Below are 22,583 nucleotides of genomic sequence, written 5' to 3'. Positions count from 1 at the left end.
ATGAGCCCAGACTTTCAGCCTTGACTTTCAGAAAGGATGAATGAGCTCTAGATTTTTGCTATTTGATACGTATTTTTCTAGAGTAAGATTTAGCCCAAATGCTTTTTTTTCTCTTACACCTTAATCCATTCAACCATTTGTAGCTGTAAAACACTATTTCCTTGTACATAGACAGCAGAACTTTTGACTGGAACTTGACCCATTACTTTTGGCCTGCACTCACATACAAAGTATATTAATTGAAAATTTTCTCTCACAGTACAAAGCAAATTAACTGAAGATCTGTGGCGTAAGGCCATGGATTGTCTGTGCCCATAAGGAATTTTTGGAGTGGTACAATCCAATATCATTCAACATTCAAACAAAATGGGCATAGCTACATTGCCACTAACACAGTGAATGAGAGACCAGATTGGTTATCCTGGGTTTAAGCCAAGGGTATAAGAATGTCAAATTTACAGCCAAGATTCTGCCAGATTGCTTCAAGAGGAGATTTGAAAACTTGATTTTTAAGATCAGTTTTATTTTAGACCTTAATACTAAACAATGATCTTTTAATGTCATAAAGTGACATGCAGCCCCCATGCTATTCGAATTGAAAGCTATAATAATCTGCTTTATTTAAAAGCAGCAGAAAAGCATTAGTGAACAAAGGTTTAGAAAAAGGTCTGAGAAAGATAAGTGATTATTTAAACCTCAGAAGATATATTTTGCCTAAGTAAAAACAAGGCTTTCCTAGATGGAGGGTAAGAAGTCTGTGAATAAAGTTGTAATTGATGATACTTGAATTTCTATAGAATGAAGTAGTTTGAGGATACAGACATCTTATAAGGATATTGTCTAGTTATGTGGTTGTATTTACATCAAAGTCCTGCCCTATCAAGTCTATAATTGTTATTTTTGATTCTCTATAAAAAAAATGTTACAGTCATCAAGCAAAGGGTATAACGTAATCATTTCACCTGGTATTTGACGAGGTATCATTGAAGAGCAGATTTCCTTACAGCAGTAAGGTGGAGGACTATGAGTTCTTAATAATCTGAGCCATATTGCCTACATTTACTTTTTTGTCACAGTTTTCACAATGTTTAATGTTTTTCCTAAAGTTTAGATCCTGTATTCCTGTAATTATGTGAGAAATTCAGGTTACTTCTAAAAAAAAAACCAACTCAAAAAACAAACCCCCAAAAAAACCCCCTAATTACTCTCTAGCCTTTGTGGTTGCTTGCACAAGAAAACCTGAGATATCATTCTTCAAGGATTAAAAACTGGAAAGGAAATAAAAAGAACTCGTGTTTATTTTGCCTGAAGTCTCATGATTTTGAACTTCTTCTTGCTCTCTTGAGAGCATGACTTATGGTTTTTAGTGCTAAATGATGACAAGAAAGTATATATGGGTGAGAAAATCCTCATGTTCTCATCAACAAGAGACTTTAAGTAGTATGAGTGGTCTTCATTTTTTGTATCAGGTGTACTGGGTTCAGAGTAGGGTTTATATATCTCAAAAACTTCCTGAAGGATTAACAAAGGGACTTTTTAAAGGTCCTCCCAGAAAAATAATGATAAGTCTCTTATTATGCAAGTTATGAAATCTTAGGTTAAAGAAATGCAAATACGTATCATATTTTTTTGATTCTTCTTGCTCTTGTTGCCCTACCAACTGATTTAGGTCACCTAGGAAAAAAAAGCTATTGAGTAGAGCTTAAATAAATAAACAATTAAATCACATAATTCTTTTTTCTTTCTCTTCAAGCAAAGAGGAAAATTTGGCTGGAAAAAGAATGTCTGTACACACACACTTCTCCACATATGTGCACAAGTGCAAAGAGATTCAACAAGAGCATTTCAGGGCTATCGTTAAGACACGTACGGTGCATTTCTTATGTCCCAAGCTTATGTACACATGGTCTTGATGTTCTTTCGATACTTTTGTGGGAAGAAGAAAGAAAGATCTAATTATCCAGTTGAATTCTGTGTAGCTGTGACTGTATCAATCAGTCTTCTTTGTCCAAATGGAAAAATCTCTCTACATCTGGCAGCTGTGGACCACAGCTGGCCACATGATACTGCAACTGGCTATCCTGAATAGACCTGCTGACCTTTTCCTCTTTCTTTTCTGCAGGACTGCCCACCAGAAGCAGGTGATTTTCGTGCCCAGCAGTGCTCTGCTCACAATGATGTCAAGTACCAAGGACAGTTTTATGAGTGGCTGCCCATCTCTAATGACCCCGACAACCCATGCTCGCTGAAGTGCCAGGCCAGAGGAGTGGCTCTGGTTGTCGAGTTGGCGCCAAAGGTTCTGGATGGGACTCGGTGCTACACTGAATCCCTGGACATGTGCATCAGTGGCTTGTGCCAAGTAAGGAGTGAAGCTCTACCTTAATGCCTTTCCTCATGACTCCTTCCATCAGATCTCTCTCACATGCTCACTCGCTCTCCTCCTCCATACTTATATCATTTTTAGATCTGCATTTTAAACATCTGTTTTCATTCAGTCAAGGTGACTTCTTCTACCTTGCTTGGAAGTTGTGTACAAATTCAAAGGTTATTTTCTCATTTTATGCTGCTTCCTTGGGGTCTTTTGAAGGAATGTATTTTCAGTTTTTGAACTCTTGTATTGTTAGCTGCAGTAGCAGATCTCATTTGAAAGCACTGTAAAAAATAACGTTGTAGCTTTTCATTTGGATATACCAAAGTTTTCCAGGTTTATGAAATTACATTATATTTGAGGATAATTTCTCCCTGTAATTTACAAACTGCATGGCAGTAGATGAGGTACTAAACTGGAAAATCTGCCATTGGTTTCCTACAGGATTAAGCAAACTGCTACCTCTACTTGGGCCTCAGCTTCCCTGTTTGTTGAAAGTGAAATATGGGGACTTTTAAACCCTTCCCTTCACCATGCATGGAGATCTATTGATCATTCAACCGATTTATTGGCGTCTTAATTTGGAGCTACATATAGGCTCCAGGTTGATGGAGGGGAGGACGTCTGCACCGTCTCTGTTAAGCTCTGAGCACATCTAAATCTCAGAAAAGTTTGAGTCTAGATTCATGTTTCACTGCCCAGTCTCCTTCAAATCTATGTAGACTTGATATGTTGTTGGCTTTCTAATGTATTTTCAGCAATTTTATGTGCCTTTAGAAGCTTTCCTCCCTGTTTCCTTTTTCTTTGATTTTCTGTTCGAAGCCAGAAGCAGTCCTGTGGTAAATGAAACAGAATAGGCAGTTATTGGGCTAATCTCATTTGTGATCTGAAGAAGGCAGTCATCTAGACCTCTTGACCTCAACTGAGTGCACAAGTTTCTCAAAATTACAGATTGCCTAATGAGATAGAGTAATTTCATTCTTCTTTTGTGCTTTTTAATCTTTTAAAAACTTAACCTGAGGCATGGGAATCTGGATGGGAAAAGGATTCAAAGTATTCTGACTATAGTGGCCTGGAGATTAGGAGCAGTGCATACAACCTCTGTGTCAGGCTGATTTCTGTTTTGTTCCAAATATGAAACATACCTTTCCAACAAAATCTTCCCTTAGTAGCAGAGCTCAAAAGCATCTACTACTAAAACAACTCATTTGCATTCTCATGACACTTCTTACTCCTGGAAAGCTGAAGGTAGCTGCTCTATTACAACTATGAACACTGATGTTATTTCTTAACTGTCTCTGTGGCTAAGGTAAGTACTTTGAAAATGGACAGGTACACTAGTACTAGTGTCTCTGGGGAATTTCAGTTAAACTAACCCTTTCCTTATATACCCTAGAATGGTAGAATAATTTTTAATGCATAAACAAAATGAATGTATATTTGCCATGATCTTCAGCATTCAGTTTCTTCATCAGCATTTTCTGTATACTTTACAATTACTATATAATTTTTGAGGATGGCCAAAAAAAGATACTAAAATAGAAATGCTCATACTGCATTCCTCACAGTGAATAATTTTATATTTTTGAGTGTGTTAAATTTAAAGTAACTCCGAGTATTCTTGTAACAGTGCATACTTGCTACCCAGTCATATCTTTATGACACTAAAGGTACTGCATTAGAAAGCTCGTAACTGGATTTGCCCTAATTGTATGTTCTAGGACAGCAGCTGTTTTGCTATCTATCACAGAAATGCTAACTAAGCAGTCCAGAAAGGTAAACAGTATGAAATTTGCCAGTGTTAATGGTGAAGTTTCTCTGAAAGCAACATTCTTCTAGGGCCTCTATAAAACGTCTTTTAAAAGAATGGGAAACTAGTATTATGGAAGAGCAAAGGGGAGCATTCTTGGTCTGTTACATTTGTGTGAATAAGCTGTAAGCATAGTGAGTACATGTAAATTTCAGAGGAGACAAAATATGATCTTAGAAATTATTTCTATGCATGTGCAGTATTAGCTGCAGGCTACCACTTCCCTGAAGTGGTTAACACACTCTAAACATAACAATCACAGTTCTCAGTAGTTTGTGAAACTTCATAATGATCCTAAGGGTTCAATAATATTTTCATGAGATGTCTCTGTAACTGTGATTTGGGGTGGTGCAGCAGGCAGCTGTAATAATACAAAGGCATGGTTTGTTACAACTGGAAAAAATGCGGTCTCCTGAGATTTGTATTTGGCCTAAGGTCCTGAAGATTAAAAAATGGAATTATGTTTGTTGACAGATTCTTTGCAAGAAGTAATTACACTCTCTGGGGGATGAAGCGGTATGTTTTCTGGACTGGTCAGAACAAAGCTATTGAAAATAACTTTGAAAACAACTTTTAATTTTGCCATCCCAGTGGTTTTGCATTGATCCCAGTATTATTTGACTGGGTCTTTAATACAGAGAAGTATATAGGCTTTCATAGTACGTTCTGATCACACTCCTAGGTATGATTTTTTTACACTGCAGTTGGCAATCAAGTAGGAATTGAATTTCATTCAGCTAGAACTTTTTATAAAACATATAAACATACCTATTCCATTGCAGCTGTGCAAGATTCCTGAATGAGTAAAAGTGATGTTAAGATCCGTGTATGCTTACGTAGACATACTGCATTTTTCCCAGTGGATCGAACAATTGTCTCACTCCCTGGACTAACAACAAGGTTTTTTCTTAGCATGCAAGATTTGGGTCGGCCCATGGCCTGTTGTGCACTCACAAACTGTTTTTGAGGTTATTAATGGCACAAATGAAGAGTCAGTTGTATTGCCTTTTGTGTGCATCAGTATTCTTTCCTGATTTTCACTCTTGTTAGCAAATATTCATTTGTTCACAGGATATATTTATCACTCTCATATTTATCCCTTCATTTTTTGCATTTTTTGGAGGTTTAGAATTACCAGTAGCTTGGTGGTATATTTATGAGTCATTGTTTTATTACTAGTTATTGAGCTGAAGTCTGTGTTTTACCTACTGGCTGCTTACCAGTTAAAGTCGGAAGAGACTTCTGACTGTATTCAGGTCAAGCAAAGCCACCTTTGTGTGTAGAACAAGCTGTATCCCTGAATCTTTGATTCAATGAAGAAGATTCAATGATTCTTAAAAAGATGCTTAGACTTTTTATTTACAGAGGTAGGGTATGGGAGAGGTTATACAGTTGCTGATTCAGATGCTTCATAGCATAGGACAGTACACATGACTGTGCCAGTTTAGGAATCATGCAAGCTATGTATGCCTTGCCTCTCCCTATAGTAAATAAAAATAAATGTATTTGTCTTTTGTGAAGAGATGGACTGTATCTTGCCATTGTTGTTTTTGTAAAACACCTAAGAAATTAATGGGAATTAATTTCTGAGCATTGGTGTTGTTTTTTTTTTTCTTTATGGAATTTTACTTTTAAATCCATAGGTGACAAAGATTGAGCAACACCATTTTTGAAATGAAAAATTACTTTTGTCATGCCTTTTATTTCTTCCTAATTATCTTGTTCTGCCTAACCATTTCAAATTCCTTTCTCTAAGGACATCTGTGTTATTTGGGTCCTCTTTTCTCTCTCCTTTTTTTTAGAGAAATACAGATTACTTCCAAGATGTAATCGTTGGGTCTCATTTTGAGTTTACCTCAGGATACAGTATGTGCCATTGATAAAATGCAGCTAGCTTTAACCACCATGCTGAAGTCAATAGAATACTCTTAAGAGAAACGGGACTTTGATATTTCACATTAGGAAATGTCTGTATGGATAGAATGAATGGGGATCCAGAGCACAACACATTTTCAAACTTCAAGTTTCTAATTATTTTTCTGTGGTTTTAAATTAAATTATTTTATTTTAAACCATTCTTGTGGTTTTGAAGGTATAAGAAATTTCTGCAAATTTTGGAATTGTGGCAGTTGGAATTATGAAGTTGGAGTCACTTTGCCAGTGATCCTTGGTTGCACCTATGAAACTTAGAAGAAATTGTCTATACGTTGTGGAAGCAATATTTCAGACTCACTTATGACTGTTCACACTGAAATGAACACAAGAGTTTCCTGCTCACCTTCATGTTCACTGAGGACAACAGCTTTAAAAAACTTCTGTCTCCATTATTAGCAGTAAAAATTAATTGCTTATAGTATTGCATATTGACTATCTTAATGATAAGTTTCTGTGTCAAAAAAAATGGCAGTTCTATTTCTTTTAAAATATCTCATATTATGCTTTTATTTGAAATCAAGGTTGTCCTTTCTCATCACACTTTACATCATCACAGCAACTAAAAGAGGGAATCAATGCACTGAGCATGTGTGTTAGAACACTGATTTCTCCACTCTGCTTCATGCAGAACTTACATGGTGTTTAATCTCTGAAAAGGAAACAACATGGATCTTTTCTGGATTTTTACATAATTCTTTCTTCCTTTCCTTCTTTCTTTCCTTTCTTTCTTTCTTTATCTTTCTCTTCTTTTCTTCCCTTCCTTCTCATTTTTTCTTTCCTTCTTGCTCTATTTCTTTCTACTTTTCTTTTCCTCTTTCTTCTTAGCTTGAAAGAGCTGAAGCTTTTGCATGTTTGCAAGCTGTCGGGTTTTCACTTTTTTAATTTTTGAGAAGGCTGCACAAGAAGAAGGAAGTGGCTGGCTCTTCAGACAGTTCTTCGGGAATTAAACTAAGTAGCAGTAGATTTCTTCTCCTCTAATTTATTTCCATTCTAATAAAATCTACTAAAACTTCTAGCAAGTTTAAAATAAGTTGGAAGTTCTCAGGCAAAAATGTAGCAGTTAAATTGAAGGCCCTTGCTTCCAACAAGAATTTGGTCTAATTTCTGGAGCATCTGTTTCTCAGTCATCTGAGAGGTTAGATAGACAGGCAGCTGTCACCATCCTCTGTTTTCCGAGGGGCTCCTGCTCCAGAGGGTTTATTCCAGATCACAGTACTATCAGTGGATTGTTGGAAATTAACCTGAAGAAAATTTCTGTCATATTTCATTACACAACACTCTGATGAAGAAGCAGCCTTATATGGTGCTCACCAAAGTCATGCTGTAATTTGGTAAATGCATGGATTTCTCAGTTTCTGTGATTGCCAATTCATCTGTTTTATTCTCTGTCACTACACATTTTCTTTTATTCTCTGTCACCTGATGGCTTCATTCAGTTGTAGACTGTGACCTTTCCTGAGATGTGCCTGTCATTGCCTGCCATATCTCTAACTACGTGTTCTCCATTTCTTCTTCACTCAAGCAGATGCTTGTTAGTGCAGCTCTTTCTTCCCTCACACTTTCACACTTCGGGTTCCAGACAAATTCTGGCCATGTTGCAGCACTGGGTAGAGGAGCATGGCCATCATGCTTGTGTCCCAAACAACAATAATGCATGAAACCTATTGGGATTTTACTAATGAAAACAAAACCTCCTTCTTGTTATCCAGTTTATCCACTACAATTAAAAAATCTTGGATTCTCCCTCTGTTTCTGCTGAAGGGGAAGTATTCCATTTTCATTTTTGGATTTTTCTATTTTCGTTATCCCTTTCCCATGTTCTTCCTGCTATCATAGTCTTCCTGCCTGGTCCTCTCTCAATTTAATTTTTATGTTCTGCTTGTGTAATTCCACAAATGTTCCTTTTGTTAACTCTGGCAAGGATGAACAAGAAAATCAATCTTTGCTTTCTCAGATGGGTGATCAAGGATGATCCAAGGCTGCTGCTATCTCCAGTACTAATGGCAGAATCTACATGTTGCTGTATAGCACCAGATCAGGATTTTTTAAAAAAATAATTAGTCTTTTTTTAATTAAATATGTGTCAAGAGAATAAGATGCTGCACAGTGTTTCCAAAAAGCAGGTCCTATCAATATCACAACCAAATCCTCACCAGATGTAGATGAGTATTGCTTCCCTGAAGTCACATTTGTGGGCAAGATGTGGAATTGCTCTCTTCTTCTGCTGTTTTTCCCTCTTTCCCAGCCCAAGGATTCCAGCTTCACAGGAACCAGGAAAGTGAAAATAGAGCAGTTTCCCTGTCCATGCGGAATTGCTTCCTCCCCGCTGCCTCTCCTCTGTTCTCACAGGCATTTACACTTCTCATGTACTTTTCTTTTTTTTTTTTCTTTTTTTTTTCTTTTATTTTTTTTCCTGGCTTTCAATACAAACCACAACGAAGTGTGCAGTTTAGGGTCTTGCTTTAAACATTTCAGCCACAGCACAGGACAACAGGAGTCCTTCTATGTGAAAAATCATTATAGCCTCTGCAAAGCTTACATTATTTTCACACTGAAAGGGTAGACTTTTAAAATGTCCATAACCAGAACACTATCTTATAGGTAACTATTGAAAGGGTGCAGCTATGTAAGGTCTCCTATCAAAGGCAAAAACTGTAGCCTCTGTCTCTGACAGATTGTTTAAATTTTATTGCATAAACCTGAAAAAAAGAATGATGCTACAATTAATAGCAACATTTAGTTGAATGGTGACTATTAAATGCAGTCTTAATAGCCCAATAAATTGATGAGGTGTGTGTCTGCGATATGTTAAACACTGACTAGTTTCTTAAATATGCACGTGTATAACACCTATGGACCTCTTTAAGTTTCTGCAAAGAATCAAGAAAAAAGAGATGTACTTTTGCTTTCTGTGATTTCAGCATAAACCTGAAATAATTTTACAGCAATCTCAGACTGTCCTGCTGCTGGAAAACCAACTCTGATCCTAATTTTATGAGTATTATTATTACTAGTACTACTGTTACTGTTGTTGTTGTTTTTATTAAAGACAGTTAAATTATTTCATATATATGGTGCAATAACAGAATGAATCATATTATAGATCTAATAGTGAGATTAGATCCAATGATAAATAAGTTGGTTGTTTCCAAGAAGGCCTTTAAGTGAGTTTGTTACTGCAAAAAGGCTGCTCAGGTTTGGAAAAATCACTTCTCCCAAAACTACCCATCTTTCTCCATTACATTATTTTAATTTTGGACGTTGTTAGTTAGAGACCTGCATCCCAGAAATGCTTATCTTGATATCTACTGTTTATGATAGTATTAAATTGTTCTTTAGAGACATACTAAAAAATACTACTAGAGGCAGTTTTTTACATTTCTGATTTATTGATTCCTAGGATTTTTTCCTACTGAGCTGCATAATGAATTCAAGTCAGCTGACAACTAACTTCATTTCTTTAGCTACCTTTCACAGACAGTGAAAAGCACCTGTAACAAAAGTGGTCAGCCAGTGGACCCCAATATACTGTGGACACAGGCTGAAAACCATTGATTTTAAAATACATTAGAAAAGATGATTTGATAAAGTGCAATGGCTTGTGATGGCTTGTTTATTTTTGAAGTCAGTATTGCAATAGAATTGTAGCTAACAAAACTCAGTTGAATTTCCAAAGCTATTGTTCATCTCAAAAGGAAGCAGTGCATGCACTGGGTTAAGAATATTTACCCAGAAGAGTATTGAGGGTAGTTTCATACAACTTCTTCACAAATAAAACATAATTGTTTTAAATATTAGCATTAAGGCTGCTGATTACTATTCTGATGTTACTTATTTGCTGTTAAAATCTGATATGCAAAGAAATTGATTGTGAATTGAGATTCACCAATTCTAAACATATTTTTAATGTGTGGTGCTTAGTAACATGGTTTAGTGTGCATGGTGGTGTTGGGTTGATGGTTGGACTTGATGATCTTATGGGTCTTTTACAACTTTAATGATTCTGTGATTCTATGATTGCCATCTGGGTGGTCATATGCTGCTTTGTTCAGTAGGGTTCAGAGATTTAATAGTTGAAATAATAACATATTAAAAAAAAGAGATAAATGGGAATATCTGTCATTATACACCTGATATTTTTCCATATCCTACTTCACAGACTTTTTTGTAGACTTTTCTGCAGTGTGTGATCTACTGTAGGTGATCCTGCTCTGGCAGGAGGTTGGACTAGATGATCTTTCGAGGTCCCTTCCAATCCCCAACATTCTGTGATTCTGTGTGTGATTCTGTGAAGATATATTTTGTTAAATAGTTTTTCCCACTGTGTAGTTACCAAATTATTATGTTCTATGTATACATATACTTAAATGGCTATATATATATATACACATATGCATGCTTCTAATTTTTTTCATCAGAGAATGGTGAAAACTGGCTGGTGCGTAATGTCAGAAGAGTGGAAAAATCTGCTCTCCTTTAAATAGATGACTGTGCTATATTGCCTGTCTATCATGATTTCAGGATGGACAGTTTCTCTTTCTCCCTTCCATCTACAAAGTGTTGCATGAATCCTTTCCTGTTTCCAGCTTACCCCAAAATACAGATCTAATCAGGATAATGGTGTCACTTAACACAGTGTTTGGTGTGTTTGGCATGGGGATATTGTATTCACTGTCACAGTAAACCTGCTTGGTACAGGTAAAATTCAGATTTTAAAGAACATAGATTGGGTGGTCACCTCAGATGTTCTTGAAGGCTCCTGAAATTGCCTCAGACCCTCACTGCCCTAGTGGGATGTGCTTAGGGGACTGCTGCAGAAATGGGCACCTGAGTCTGTGGCCATTCCTAGTCATTCCTTAACTAGGGACATTATTTCTTTGCATACCCTCCTCAGACCCTTCAAGTCAACTCCAGTTTTAAGGAAGGAGGAGGCCAGGACTCTTTCCCACCTTGTCTGAAGCTCTGGAAGAAAACAGCCTGCATTTTTCCTCCCTGCAACACTCACTGCTCTGGTATTAGAGACTATTCTCATACCTACTTGTTACCGGTAACACTGGGGATCATATGCTTATTTTGAAAAGATCCGATTTTTTTTTTGCACTTTAATTTGTCATATTATCTGACTGTGAAAAATCTGAAAGACAATAATTTCCAGAAAGATATTTTTACCTGTGTTGCTGTTGTACATTCACACAAGAGGACTGAAAGTGCCTGTCATTTGCCTGTTTGATGGTAGAGAAATGAATGACCTTTGTTCTATTAATTCTCTAAAAACAGGCGTCACTTGTGTTTCTACCAGTGTGTATTCATTTTTAGAGACATTCAGTCACCCATGACAGCTTTCAGTAATGATCTTTTTCTTCTGCCAAGCCTATGAGAGAAGTCAGGTGAAAACAAAAGATAGCATTGGAGAAAAAAAAATCTAGGTATTTACATGTTACTGGTATTTCAGTCTCCTATAGTTCAGTTATTTCTGGCTCCTGATTGTAGCTGTCTTTTTTCTTTTTTTTTTTCTTTTCTGATCTATAAAACACCAGAAGCAAAATGCAAAAGGTGTAACAATAACTGTATTATGTAGGCAAGAAGGTGACTGTTTTTCTTCAGACATGGAGAAGGCATTATAATAGGATCAGTTCTAAGCTGTCTTTCAATTTAGCTCAGCCTTTTGGTGTGATGATTTCAGTTTCTGATGTCTGCACCAAGCTCCTGGGCCTAAATGCTCTAAATGAATCCATCTTTAGAGTGTACTGAAACCTAGATGCCTTCTGGGGACACAACATTTCAGAAAGTACTAAATTCTTGATTTCTGATGATCAAGGACTTTTGAACTGTGTCAGACTGAACAGCTGAACTGCTGTTTGAAGTGTTTGTCTAATACTCTGCATCCTCATCTACCTCATGTTCTGTGGATAACAAATCTTAATTTTATTTTCTTGATGATGATTATAATTGTCCTGAGATTAAAGAAGTAGCTTCTGCCCCAGCTTGACATCTTCCAGCACACAAAAAAGAGTGCTGTGGAAAACCTAATGACTCATAGTGTAATAGTCAAATGCTTAATTTGCTATCATTGTCCCAGGTAACAACATTTTTGTGTCAGAGAGTGGCAAGGAAATGGGGATATGTTTATTGTGTGAACGAATCTGTATCTGCATTATTAGAACTCCACTCCCCTTTCCTGAGCTATCAGTTTTCCACTTTTTGGTTGAAGAGAGATTGGCACCACTGGAGATATATTTTTGTCCTAGTCCTTCACCATAAACAATACCTGCTATTACTCCCAAGTAGGCACACTGTCTACTGTGGGTCTGCCTTTGACCAGCAGTACACAGAGCACTTCCCTTTGCTGGGCAGAGGGGAAGCACATGGTAATTTGGGGGCTTAGCAAAAAGTAGAAATTTAAAGGAGCAATTTCGAGACTCCTAAGAGTTCCATTACAGTTACCAAGAAGTTATCTGTGTCCATATATTTCCTTTGCACACCTAAAAACCTGAGTTGTGTGGAGTGGCACAGAGGGTTTAGTGCTGTGTAAAGATGGGAAGATGTCCATGCTAGATGGGTATTTTTGAGAGTCCCAACCAAAAGAGGTATGTGGTTCTCACTGAAGACCATGAAAAGGCTTCCAGTTACTGTGAAGATCCAGGACAAGGGGGCCACAGAAGTTTTAGCTAGTTTCCTCTATCATCCCAAGTTCTTTTTCATAAAGCCTGCATGCACTCCTCTTACACACTGAGCAGCAGGTTGGAATACCATATAGACTAAACAGTTTCAGCAGTGGCTTGGGGACACGCAGTCTCTTTCAAGTATTTGAACTATGGGTGAAGTCTATTCCTTCATAGCACAGATTATGTGACTGCCTGAAGCACCAGAAAGTCTGTGCTGGCACTGTTAGTAGCAAGGCACTGCAGCTGGATCCCCATTGATTCAGCCAACAGAGAACTGGCTTCTGTCAACAAAAAAAAGCTTGTCTGAGAGAAGGAAGCTTGTGCACCCAACACAAGAGAGGTCTGAGTGGCAATATCAAGCATGTCATGAAGTCACCAGAGCTGACAAAGGATCACAGTCAAATGTAATGTGTCACAAGTGCCAATTAAATGCTTTTACAGCTTAGTGCTTCATTGTCTAGGAGAAGAGAATGAATCCAGAGGGCAGACTTCATTGAATTTACTTTTGGTTTCTCAAGCACATTATTCTGAGGAAGCTGAAGGAGAGCAGCCTTGATGAGTTTTGACTTATTGTGGACTTGGCAATTACCTTCTGTTGTAGTATTTTAATCTCTACAAAACCTGGCAAATCTTTCCCCTGGAAATGCTAAATAAACTATCTATCTAGACAATATGTGCAATTCTTCTGGAGAATCAATAATGACCTGTTATAGAGCACTGACTGAAAAAAAGTTAGGGTTTTTTGTTTTCCTCCATCAATAAGAGCACAAGCATGAAAGAACAAAGCAGAAAATCATTCTTACTCTAGCAGAATATGCACATATGAACCCAAATCCAACCAAAACCAAAGAAAAGTGTGAATGAAATGGGTAAGTGAACATGAGTAATCACAAAAGAATCACAAAATCACAAAAAAAAAATCACCTTTTCTTCCTCTTGTCATCTGTTTATAAACTCTTGGAACTTAATTCTGTTTAAATGTTGCTCCTTACAGAACAGCAGCCTCTGAATGTCTGTATCATCAGAGAATTAACTAGATAGGGCTTTGTTTCACAATCTGTGGGCTCTCCTGTGTTGGCCCACACAATAAATTGGTTGGTTATGTATGACTGAATAAAAATGCAATATTTTTTTATGTAGGAAGACCCCTTCTAATGAAATTTGCATACAAGGATAGGAGTTGCCTTTTCCCACATCCAAGATTTTAATGCCTCTATAACTCTGCATTTAGAAGTGGTGGTTTTAAATTTATTTAATTGCTTCTTTTTAAATCAAGGGTGGTTTCAGAGTGAGGTTACATTTATCCTTTCTCCTAAGGGAAAGCCTAGAAAAAGGAATTTCTCTTCAATTCCTTCTGCTGCTACGTGTTTGCTGTTTGCTTCTAGAGCTTTGGCTGAACCACTGATACTCAACGTATTGTGTTTGCCTGGCTGACCGGGTGAGGCTCCATGAGGGTCTTGTTCTGGGTTTAAAAACGGTAACAGAAGAGAGCACTGGCTAGCTGGGAATGCTGGGCTGATGGGGCAGACACCAAGCAGGATCTACAAATCGGTTCCAGTGGATCAGTGGTAGATAAGGCAACAAGCAACAACAAATCACTGAGCTGGCCAGCCACATGCTTAGTGTGTTGGAAGGTGGGTCTCAGACACTCCAAGTGACCATATTTAACAATTTGGCTACTGATCAGTGGCTGAAGTTTGTTTATACTGTTTGAACAGTTGCAAGTTGTGTTTGGCTTAAGTGCCAAGCAAGTACATTTATTGCACTTGACACTGGGCCTACTGTTACCAGCACAAATTGCCTTGCCATTGTCAAAATCATAGAATCATAGAATCATTGGATTGGAAAAGACCTTTAAGATCATCAAGTCCAACTGTAAACCTAACACTGCTAAGTCCATCTATCTTACAGACTTCAATTTTAGTTGCTAATTGTGGTGTGCTTGCACCTAAATTCCTTGGGACATAGAAGGATTCTGCTTGGTTCTTGGTGCTGTACAAGACTGCCTGTCACAGGATAATGTCTACAGGCTGTGCCAGAAAAATGCTGGTGCTGTGAACTGTCATCATAAGGTGTTAGTGAACTGAAGGCCAGATATCACTTCAGCAAGAGTTGCAAGTCCCTGTATCACAGACACCGGTCTGGTTCAAGTTTGCTGTACGGCCTGGAGCTTTTTCTCTCCACAATAATTTACAGAGTACAACAGCTCTTCATCTTGATTTTAAAACAGGATTTTGGACCTGGCTGAAACAGTGGCTCTGATCCAAAACTTTCTTCAGCTGAACAGTGAAAATCAAGGCAAGTCCCAGATTGAGCCCCACATTAGTATCTGTGTGAAGGGCAACTTTGTTTTCCTCACATTCTGAGAACTTCTTGTGTTTGAACTGCAGACATGCCCTTTGAAAAACAGAGAGATTTATTTATAATTGGCTAGATTTGCAAGCTTGCTTATTACATTATTTCCTGCCCAGAGTTTCTTAATACTGAATAGAAATTATTATGAAAACTTCTTACTTCAGGGCATTTCCAAGCTAGCAGGCCTGAAGCAGAACCTGATATTGCTGGTCCAGTTTTATTTCTGGAAAAATCTACTAAACTGTGTCAGAGTTCAAGTCCACAGGGGGAACACATACACACATAACATTCATGCACGCATTCAATGACTTGATTCCAACTCCTGTTGTGGGACTTTCAGCCTGATGCCTTTAAACTACACATAAGCAGGTCCTCTGCTGACTTGATTACCATCTTTTTTGTTGCAGTGTCCCGTAAAAATTGCTTTGCATATGTATCTCAGAGTCAGGAATATCCCTATTTTTCTGTTTTGCCAACTCACTGGCTATCAGTGGAGTAAAAGTGGGAGTCGGGGGGAGAATCATATTCAGCATGAAGCATGGGACTTCAGCCTAAAACGTAATATGGAATCTTTACCTCTGAGCAGAACTGTGGTATCTTATGCCAGAAAACAATAAAGGCTCAGCCAACTAGGGATCAGCTATTATTATTCCAGCTTTTTGTTGCTAAATTTTTCGTGCTAAATCCGTAAGGAGAATAAAAAACCAACTCACTTTAGAGGGGGTAAAGAGTTGGACAGGGAGTTGGTATTTACCTGTGATTTCCTCACTCTGATGTTGCATGGCTAACATCTTCCATATACTGAGAGATCTCCAGAGCAATGCATGATCTGCCTTTACTGCTATAAAGGCATTTAGCCACAATAGCAATGAGTTTCATAGGACTACCTTTAGAAATATGCAAGAGCTTCACTCGGAGCCTATTGAACTTATAAGTGCATGTTCTTGATTTTAATGGGGTTTGGATTAGATTGTCAGAGAACTGAATGGAGCTGCTTCTGACATTTTGTATGGTAACAATCTGCAGTTCAAGCCTCTGACCACAATTCAGGAATTTGAAACTCAAAGATTTCAGTGTGGAAAGTCTGTGCTTCATTACCTGCTTCAAGTGGAGGAAGCTTAACATATAATAGAAATGAGTATGAAAACTGCTTACTTCAGAACATTTCCAGACACAACTTGTTGCAGTAATCCATTTTGGTTCCTGGTGGGGTCTTCCTGCCCAGCCCTTTATGGATTGAAAAAAACTTAATCTCCCTAACCCCCCCAGGATATATTAAGATCAGGACTAGAATGCATTGGAAAAGGAAGTTTCCATCCCACAGAAACTTCAAAATTTCAACATTGGTTCTAGTTTCAAACCAAGATGAGGAGTTGACATTTCAAAGCTTTTCAGAGAGGGAAATATTCCCCAGACCTCTGACTCAAAAGTGTCAGTATTTTATTTCAAACGGTGTCCAGTAAACCATTACTCTGAGCTGTAGATTAGAGGTACAATATCTCTATTCACTTTTTTGCCTAACAGGCTGATCAAACAGTGTCTTGCATCATGTTCATTTTCATGGCAAGTCCTTAACCACCCCTAGTCAGATGAGTTTGCCCATAGGTCAGTGTCTTGACAGGCTTTTCTAGCTTTGCAGCCTAAGTGAATCTACTTTTCCTGATAGCTGGGTCTCTCCTAGTGTGTTGCATCTTTGGCACCCCTGATAACAGCCATTCCAAACCCTCCCCTATGTATTTGTTCATGTTATGGAGTGGATGCTGAAATAAAAAATTCTGCCTTCCTGTTCCTTGCTAACTCTGCAGATTTCAGGGGGGGTGGTGACATATTTTCACCCACACCTTCATCTTTTGCAGTGAGCTCTCTGCAGCCTTGACATAAAATAATGTTACGGAAATGACATAGTCTCATCTCAACTCAGACAATCTTATTTCATGAACTGTGTATTTTTTCAGGAGTACTTTAGTATTTCCTTGTCTGATCCTTTGCTTTCATAAGAGTCCAGTCTATGTATTGTTTTCACCTAAGAGCTACTAAAAAGTAATATAAGAGATCTGGAGAAGTGTTTTTCATTTTAAAACATCATTGACTCCATTGCAGACACTACCAAACCTTTTACTGAATGTAATCACCACCGAAAGATGGAAGAAGGGTTTCCCTAGCTAGTGAAGTGGGGGGGGGGAAGCAGTGAATTTGGAAACATTTTTTTATTCCAGGTATTAGTTAATCACTTATAAGGGTTTTTAATGAAAGTTTCATACATATTCCCAGAGCTCTGGGTATCTATTAAGATAGATAATCTAAAAGAGTAAAGTAAAAAGTTCTGCAGAAACCTTGGGGAGAAGCAGGAGTTTATTTAGTTTCATCAAAATTTTTAATAGCATAAAATTATCTTAGAGACTACCAAGTACAGGAAGATTAAAATGCATTTTATATATATTGTGTAAGTTTTGGTGTTCCCGGTAGGTCTCCATTTTGCTCATACTACCATTTGAAATACAGCATTTCAGGAAAATAATTATTTTTATGATATAAACTGGCAATGGCTATCCATCTCAAAAAGAGCAACAAACCTCGATATAACTTCCTTTCACAAGTTGTGACTTAGCTCTGAATTGCTCAATTTATAAAGTAACTTTAATTAGAGTACAGCCCATGGCAACATATGAGCTGATGATTCGTAAAGTTAAAAAGGCTTTAAAGTAGTAAAGACTGATTTTGAAATTGGTTGCCTCACACCTGGATTCAAGATCCAGCCCTTTTAAAATCCAGGCAGTTCACATGCTTTTTTCAAAATGGGCAAAGGGATGCAGATTTGGATACCACTCTCGACTGTACTGTTGGCTGAATATAAAATGCATTGTGAGCAGATATTCTGGCCTTTCCTCTGATTTCTGGGTACCTCACTGTGGGTGCTAGTGAGCTGTAATGCACTTGAAAGAAATTAATCTGATTTGTAGGCATTATGTTATAGGCTTTTCATATCTTGCAAGTTTGGGGTTTTTTCACATCTTTTCTATACAGAGACATTCATGAAAGTTAAAGCAAACCAGTCTATGTAAAGCAAAGGTGGTTCAGCTCCTGTAGGGATATTCTTATACAGAAAAAAAAAAAAAACAAACCACCCCTAAATCTTACATGGTATCACTGATATAATTTACATATCTGTACTTGGAAGCTCTGTATGGAGTAGTCACACTCAGAATACTCTTAACTTCGCTTCAGCTATCTAAACATTATTTGTCATGGTGTTTCTAATGTGATAAAATGTCTCTTGCAGTTTTGGTATGACTAGGTTTTCAGGGAAATGTATCATTTATGCTTGACTGTTACTCCATTAGCCCTCATTATTTCCCCTGGAGACATTATAAAATAATACAGAAGCATAGGAGACTGACCCAGTTCTGATCCAGTAGAAGTGGGTAAAGTCAAAGAAATTTGATTACAGCTTTCATCAAGCCTGAATCTAAACCTATAATGACTTAAATTAAATTAATTTTACTGTCAATATGACCAATAACCAAATGAACTGCTATTGTGCCACTAGTAAAATAATGATGTTAGAAATGGGAATTGAATTGCTAAAAGTAAATACTGGATATTAATCAAAGCCTGCATTTTCACAGGCAAGTGAAGAGAGTGCCAAACCTGGAAGTACATGTCACCCGAGCAGAGATCTGCAAACTGCGCATGCAGATTTGCACAAATAAGGAATATTAGTCTGAATGTTTAGGTGGGCAAGTTACACATGCAGTTTTCATGAGCCTGAAAGACAAGTGCCATATTCTCTTTTTAGTTTCTAGGACCCAGCTCTCTGATTTAACTGAAACTCACAGATGCAGGAAAATTTAAAGCTGAAATAAGCACTTTATTTAAAATTCCCTGTGTTTATATATACTTTCTGTTTGGCTAAGAGATGTAGCATAAACTCTTTAGAAGAAGAATTTATACACAAACATTTTTTCGTTGCTTACTTTGCATGCCAGAATACTAGAAGGCCTTTCATTTTCTAATATGTATAAAGAAAATTATAAAGCTGTATGGACTTGCTTAATTTCTTGGATTTCAATAATATGTGTGCAAAATTCATAACCTGGATACAGAATTAAGAGTTCAGACAAAAGACCTACATTAGAACTGTGCTAAATAAATTTATATTCCATTTATTTAATTATAGATTTAGATTTTATTCTCCTGGGAACTACAGTTTTCTTGCAAACTGAGAAGGCTAGTTTACCTAGTCAAGTTTTAAAATTTTGAACCAGACAATTTGCACATAAGCACAAAGCCATTTTCAGAGAAGGTAATTGCATTTCTGACTCTCAGTTCTTTTATTTTATCCATTCCCACTCTCTCTATCAGATCTTTAACAATGTTTGAACACAGACATTGATAGTGTGGAATGGGATTATTGTCAAACATAATTAAAGCCACATTATTTTCCCAACTGCATAGCAGGTAAAATTTCACTGAGATCTCAACCATGTTACTATTTATCAGTGCTGGTCTTTGCTTTTACCTCTCTGTCTGTTCCTATCTATTTTCTTATCTATTACAGGCATTTTTCTTTGTGAAACTCTGAGAAGTGTAATTTCTGATAGGACTGTGACCAAGAAATGTTCACAGCACCCTAAAAAAACAACCTCCGACAATACTCTTTTCTTTTTCTGGACTGCAAAAGCCATTGAGTACTAACCTGCTCACTGTCTCATGTCTGAATTCCGTTCAAACTCCCAGCCAGATTTGCTCAGCCTCTTTCATTGCTCGGTACTTTATAGTCCTCTAGAGATGGTGAGAAAGAAATTTGGCAGTAATTAGTTGCAGAGATGGATCTAGCAGTCAGTCAGTAGGTGCTCACGTTGAACTGCACATCTTTCTTTCTTGCCAGATCGTTGGCTGTGATCGCCAGCTAGGAAGCGCTGTCAAGGAAGATAACTGTGGGGTCTGCAATGGCGATGGGTCCACCTGCCGGCTGGTTCGAGGCCACTATAAGTCCCAGCTCTCAGCAAATAAACGTAAGCTGTTCCTTCTGGTAAAGTGCCATCTTTCCCTCTTGGTGAAATATGCATTTATTGCAAGCTAGATTTCACCCCACTTTTTTGCAGGCCATTGAATATTCACAGGCAGTCTGGTTGTCCCCCGAGTTTCTTCCCTCTTGGATTAAATCAGGCATACTTGGACTACAGCTCTGGCTGTGGGAGTGGGCAGAGGACTGTGGGAAGGTGTCACCAGTATATTCCCCATCTCAGCCAGCTAGTTGCATGGGAGGAGCAGGAGAAGAAGAAGACCTGGCTTCACCCACACTGTTTAAGTGCCTGTCACTTTGGCACTTTGTGTCAGCATCTTGCTTATTTGTCACTGTAAACATGCATAAGCATATCTGGAGTGTTGGAATGGAAGGATACAGGCTCTTCCGGAAGGACTGGCAGGGAAGATGAGGAGGAGGTGTCACCCTCTATGTCAATGGCCAGATGGAGTGTAGGGAGTTCTGCCTGCAGATGGATGAGGAGCCAACTGAGAGCTTCTGGGTCAGGATTAAAGGGATGGCAGGGACAGGTGGTATTATGCTGGGAATCTGCTACGGGCCACTCTACTGGGAAGATCGAGAACATGAGGCCCTCTACAGATAGATAGGGTTAGCTTCACATTCACAAGCCTTGGTCCTTGGAGGACTTCAACCACCCTGATATCTGTTGGAAGGATAAGGCAGGGCTTAAGCAATCCAGGAGGTTCCTGGAATGTGTTGATGATAACTTCCTTTTCCAAGTGATAGAGGAGACAGTGAGGAGAGGTGCTTGTTCTCACCAACACGGAGGGGCTGATGGAGAATGTAAAGCTCAAGGGCAGCCTTGGCTGCAGTGATCATGAAATGGTGGAGTTCAAGATCTATAGGGCAGTGAAGAGGGCATACAGCAAGCTCACTACTCCAGAGAAGAATAGAGCAGACTTTGGCCTCTTCAGGGAGCTGCTTGGTAGACTTCCATGAGATAAAGCCCTGGAGGGAAGAGGAGCCCAAGAAAGCTGGTTAATAGTCAAGAATCTCCTCCAAGCTCAAGAGCAATGCAGTCCAACAAAGAGGAAATCAGGCAAAAATACCAGGAGGCTTGCATGGAGGAACAAGGTGCTCCTGGACAAACTCAAACACAAAAAAAGCACAGAAAAGGTGGACACAAGAATACAGAGAAATTTTATTCAAGCAGCCAGGGATTGGGAAAGCTAATGCCCTGCTAGAATTAAATCTGGGCAAGGAAGTCTAGGACAACAAGAAAAGCATCGATAGATACATCAGTTGTAAAAGAAAGACTAGGGATAACGTGAGCTCTCTCCAGAAGGAAACAGGAGACCTGGCTACCCAGGATATGGAGAAGGCTGAGGTACTCAATGACTTTTTTACCTCTATCTTCACTGGCATGTGCTCAAGCCACATTATCCAAGGTGCAGAAGGCAAAGGCAGGGACTGGGAGAATGAACTACCCACTGTAGAAGATCAAATTCAAGACAATCTAAGGAACCTGAAGGTGCACGAGTCCATGAAACCTAATGAGATGCGTTTGAGTCCTGAGGGAACTGGTGGATAAAGTTGCTAAGCCACTATCCATCATATTTGAGAAGTCATGGCAATCCGGTGAAGTTCCCACTGACTGGAAAAGGGGAAAAGTAAAACCCCATTTTTTTAAAGGGAAAAAAGAAAGATCCAAGGAACTACAGGCCAGTCAGTTTTACCTCTGTGGCTGGCAGGATCATGGAGCAGATACTCCTGGAAACTATGCTAAGGCACATGGAGAATGAGAAGGTGATTGGTGACAATCAACATGGCTTCACCAAGGGCAAGTTGTTCCTGACAAATTTGGTAGCCTTCTATGATGGGGTCACAGTGTTGGTGGATAAGGGAAGAGCAACTGATGTCATGTACCTGGACTTGTGCAAGGCGTTTGACACCGTCCCACATGACATCCTTGTCTCTAAATTGGAGACACGTGGACTTGATGGATCCACACTGAGTGGATAAGGATTTGGCTGGATAGTCTCACTCGAAGAGTTGCTCTCAGTGGCTGAATGTCCAAGTGGAGACTGGTGATGAGTGGCATTCCTCAGGGGTTGGTATTGTGACCTGAGCTGTTTAGCATCTCCGTCAACAACATCGACAGTGGGATTGAGTGCACCCTCAGCAAGTTTTCTGATGACACCAAACTGTGTGGTTTGGTCAACATGCTGGAGGGAAGTAATGCCGTCCAAAGAGACCTTGTCAGGCTTGAGGAGTGGGTCCCTGCAAACCACATGAAATTCAACAAACTGTAAGGTCCTGCACCTGGGTGAGGACAATCCCAAGCACAAATACAGGCTCATCAGAGAATGGATCAAGAGCAGCCCTAAGGAGAAGGGCTTGGGACTGTTGGTTGATGAGGAGCAAAACATGACTTGGCAATGTGCACTTGCAGCCCAGAAGGCC

The 22,583-nt window shown here is 38.6% G+C and overlaps 1 protein-coding gene across 1 annotated transcript; it reads left to right on the top strand.

Annotated features, from left to right (window-relative positions):
• Window positions 1-2,122: 2,122 nt before the first annotated feature.
• On the top strand, window positions 2,123-21,711 carry LOC104525587 (ADAMTS-like protein 1; the record flags this gene model as incomplete). The annotated part of the gene is made up of 3 exons (XM_029085152.1): window positions 2,123-2,359; window positions 20,022-20,165; window positions 21,466-21,711. Coding segments are annotated over 3 exons (627 nt in total), but the record flags the coding sequence as incomplete, so codon positions are not given.
• Between the last annotated feature and the right edge of the window lie 872 nt (window positions 21,712-22,583).

This window comes from Antrostomus carolinensis, unplaced genomic scaffold (assembly GCF_000700745.2).
Source record: "Antrostomus carolinensis isolate BGI_N321 unplaced genomic scaffold, ASM70074v2 scaffold75, whole genome shotgun sequence".
In the NCBI taxonomy this organism is placed as follows: domain Eukaryota; kingdom Metazoa; phylum Chordata; class Aves; order Caprimulgiformes; family Caprimulgidae; genus Antrostomus; species Antrostomus carolinensis.
Note: the sequence above shows the minus strand (reverse complement) of the source record. Positions and strands in the feature narration are given on the sequence as shown.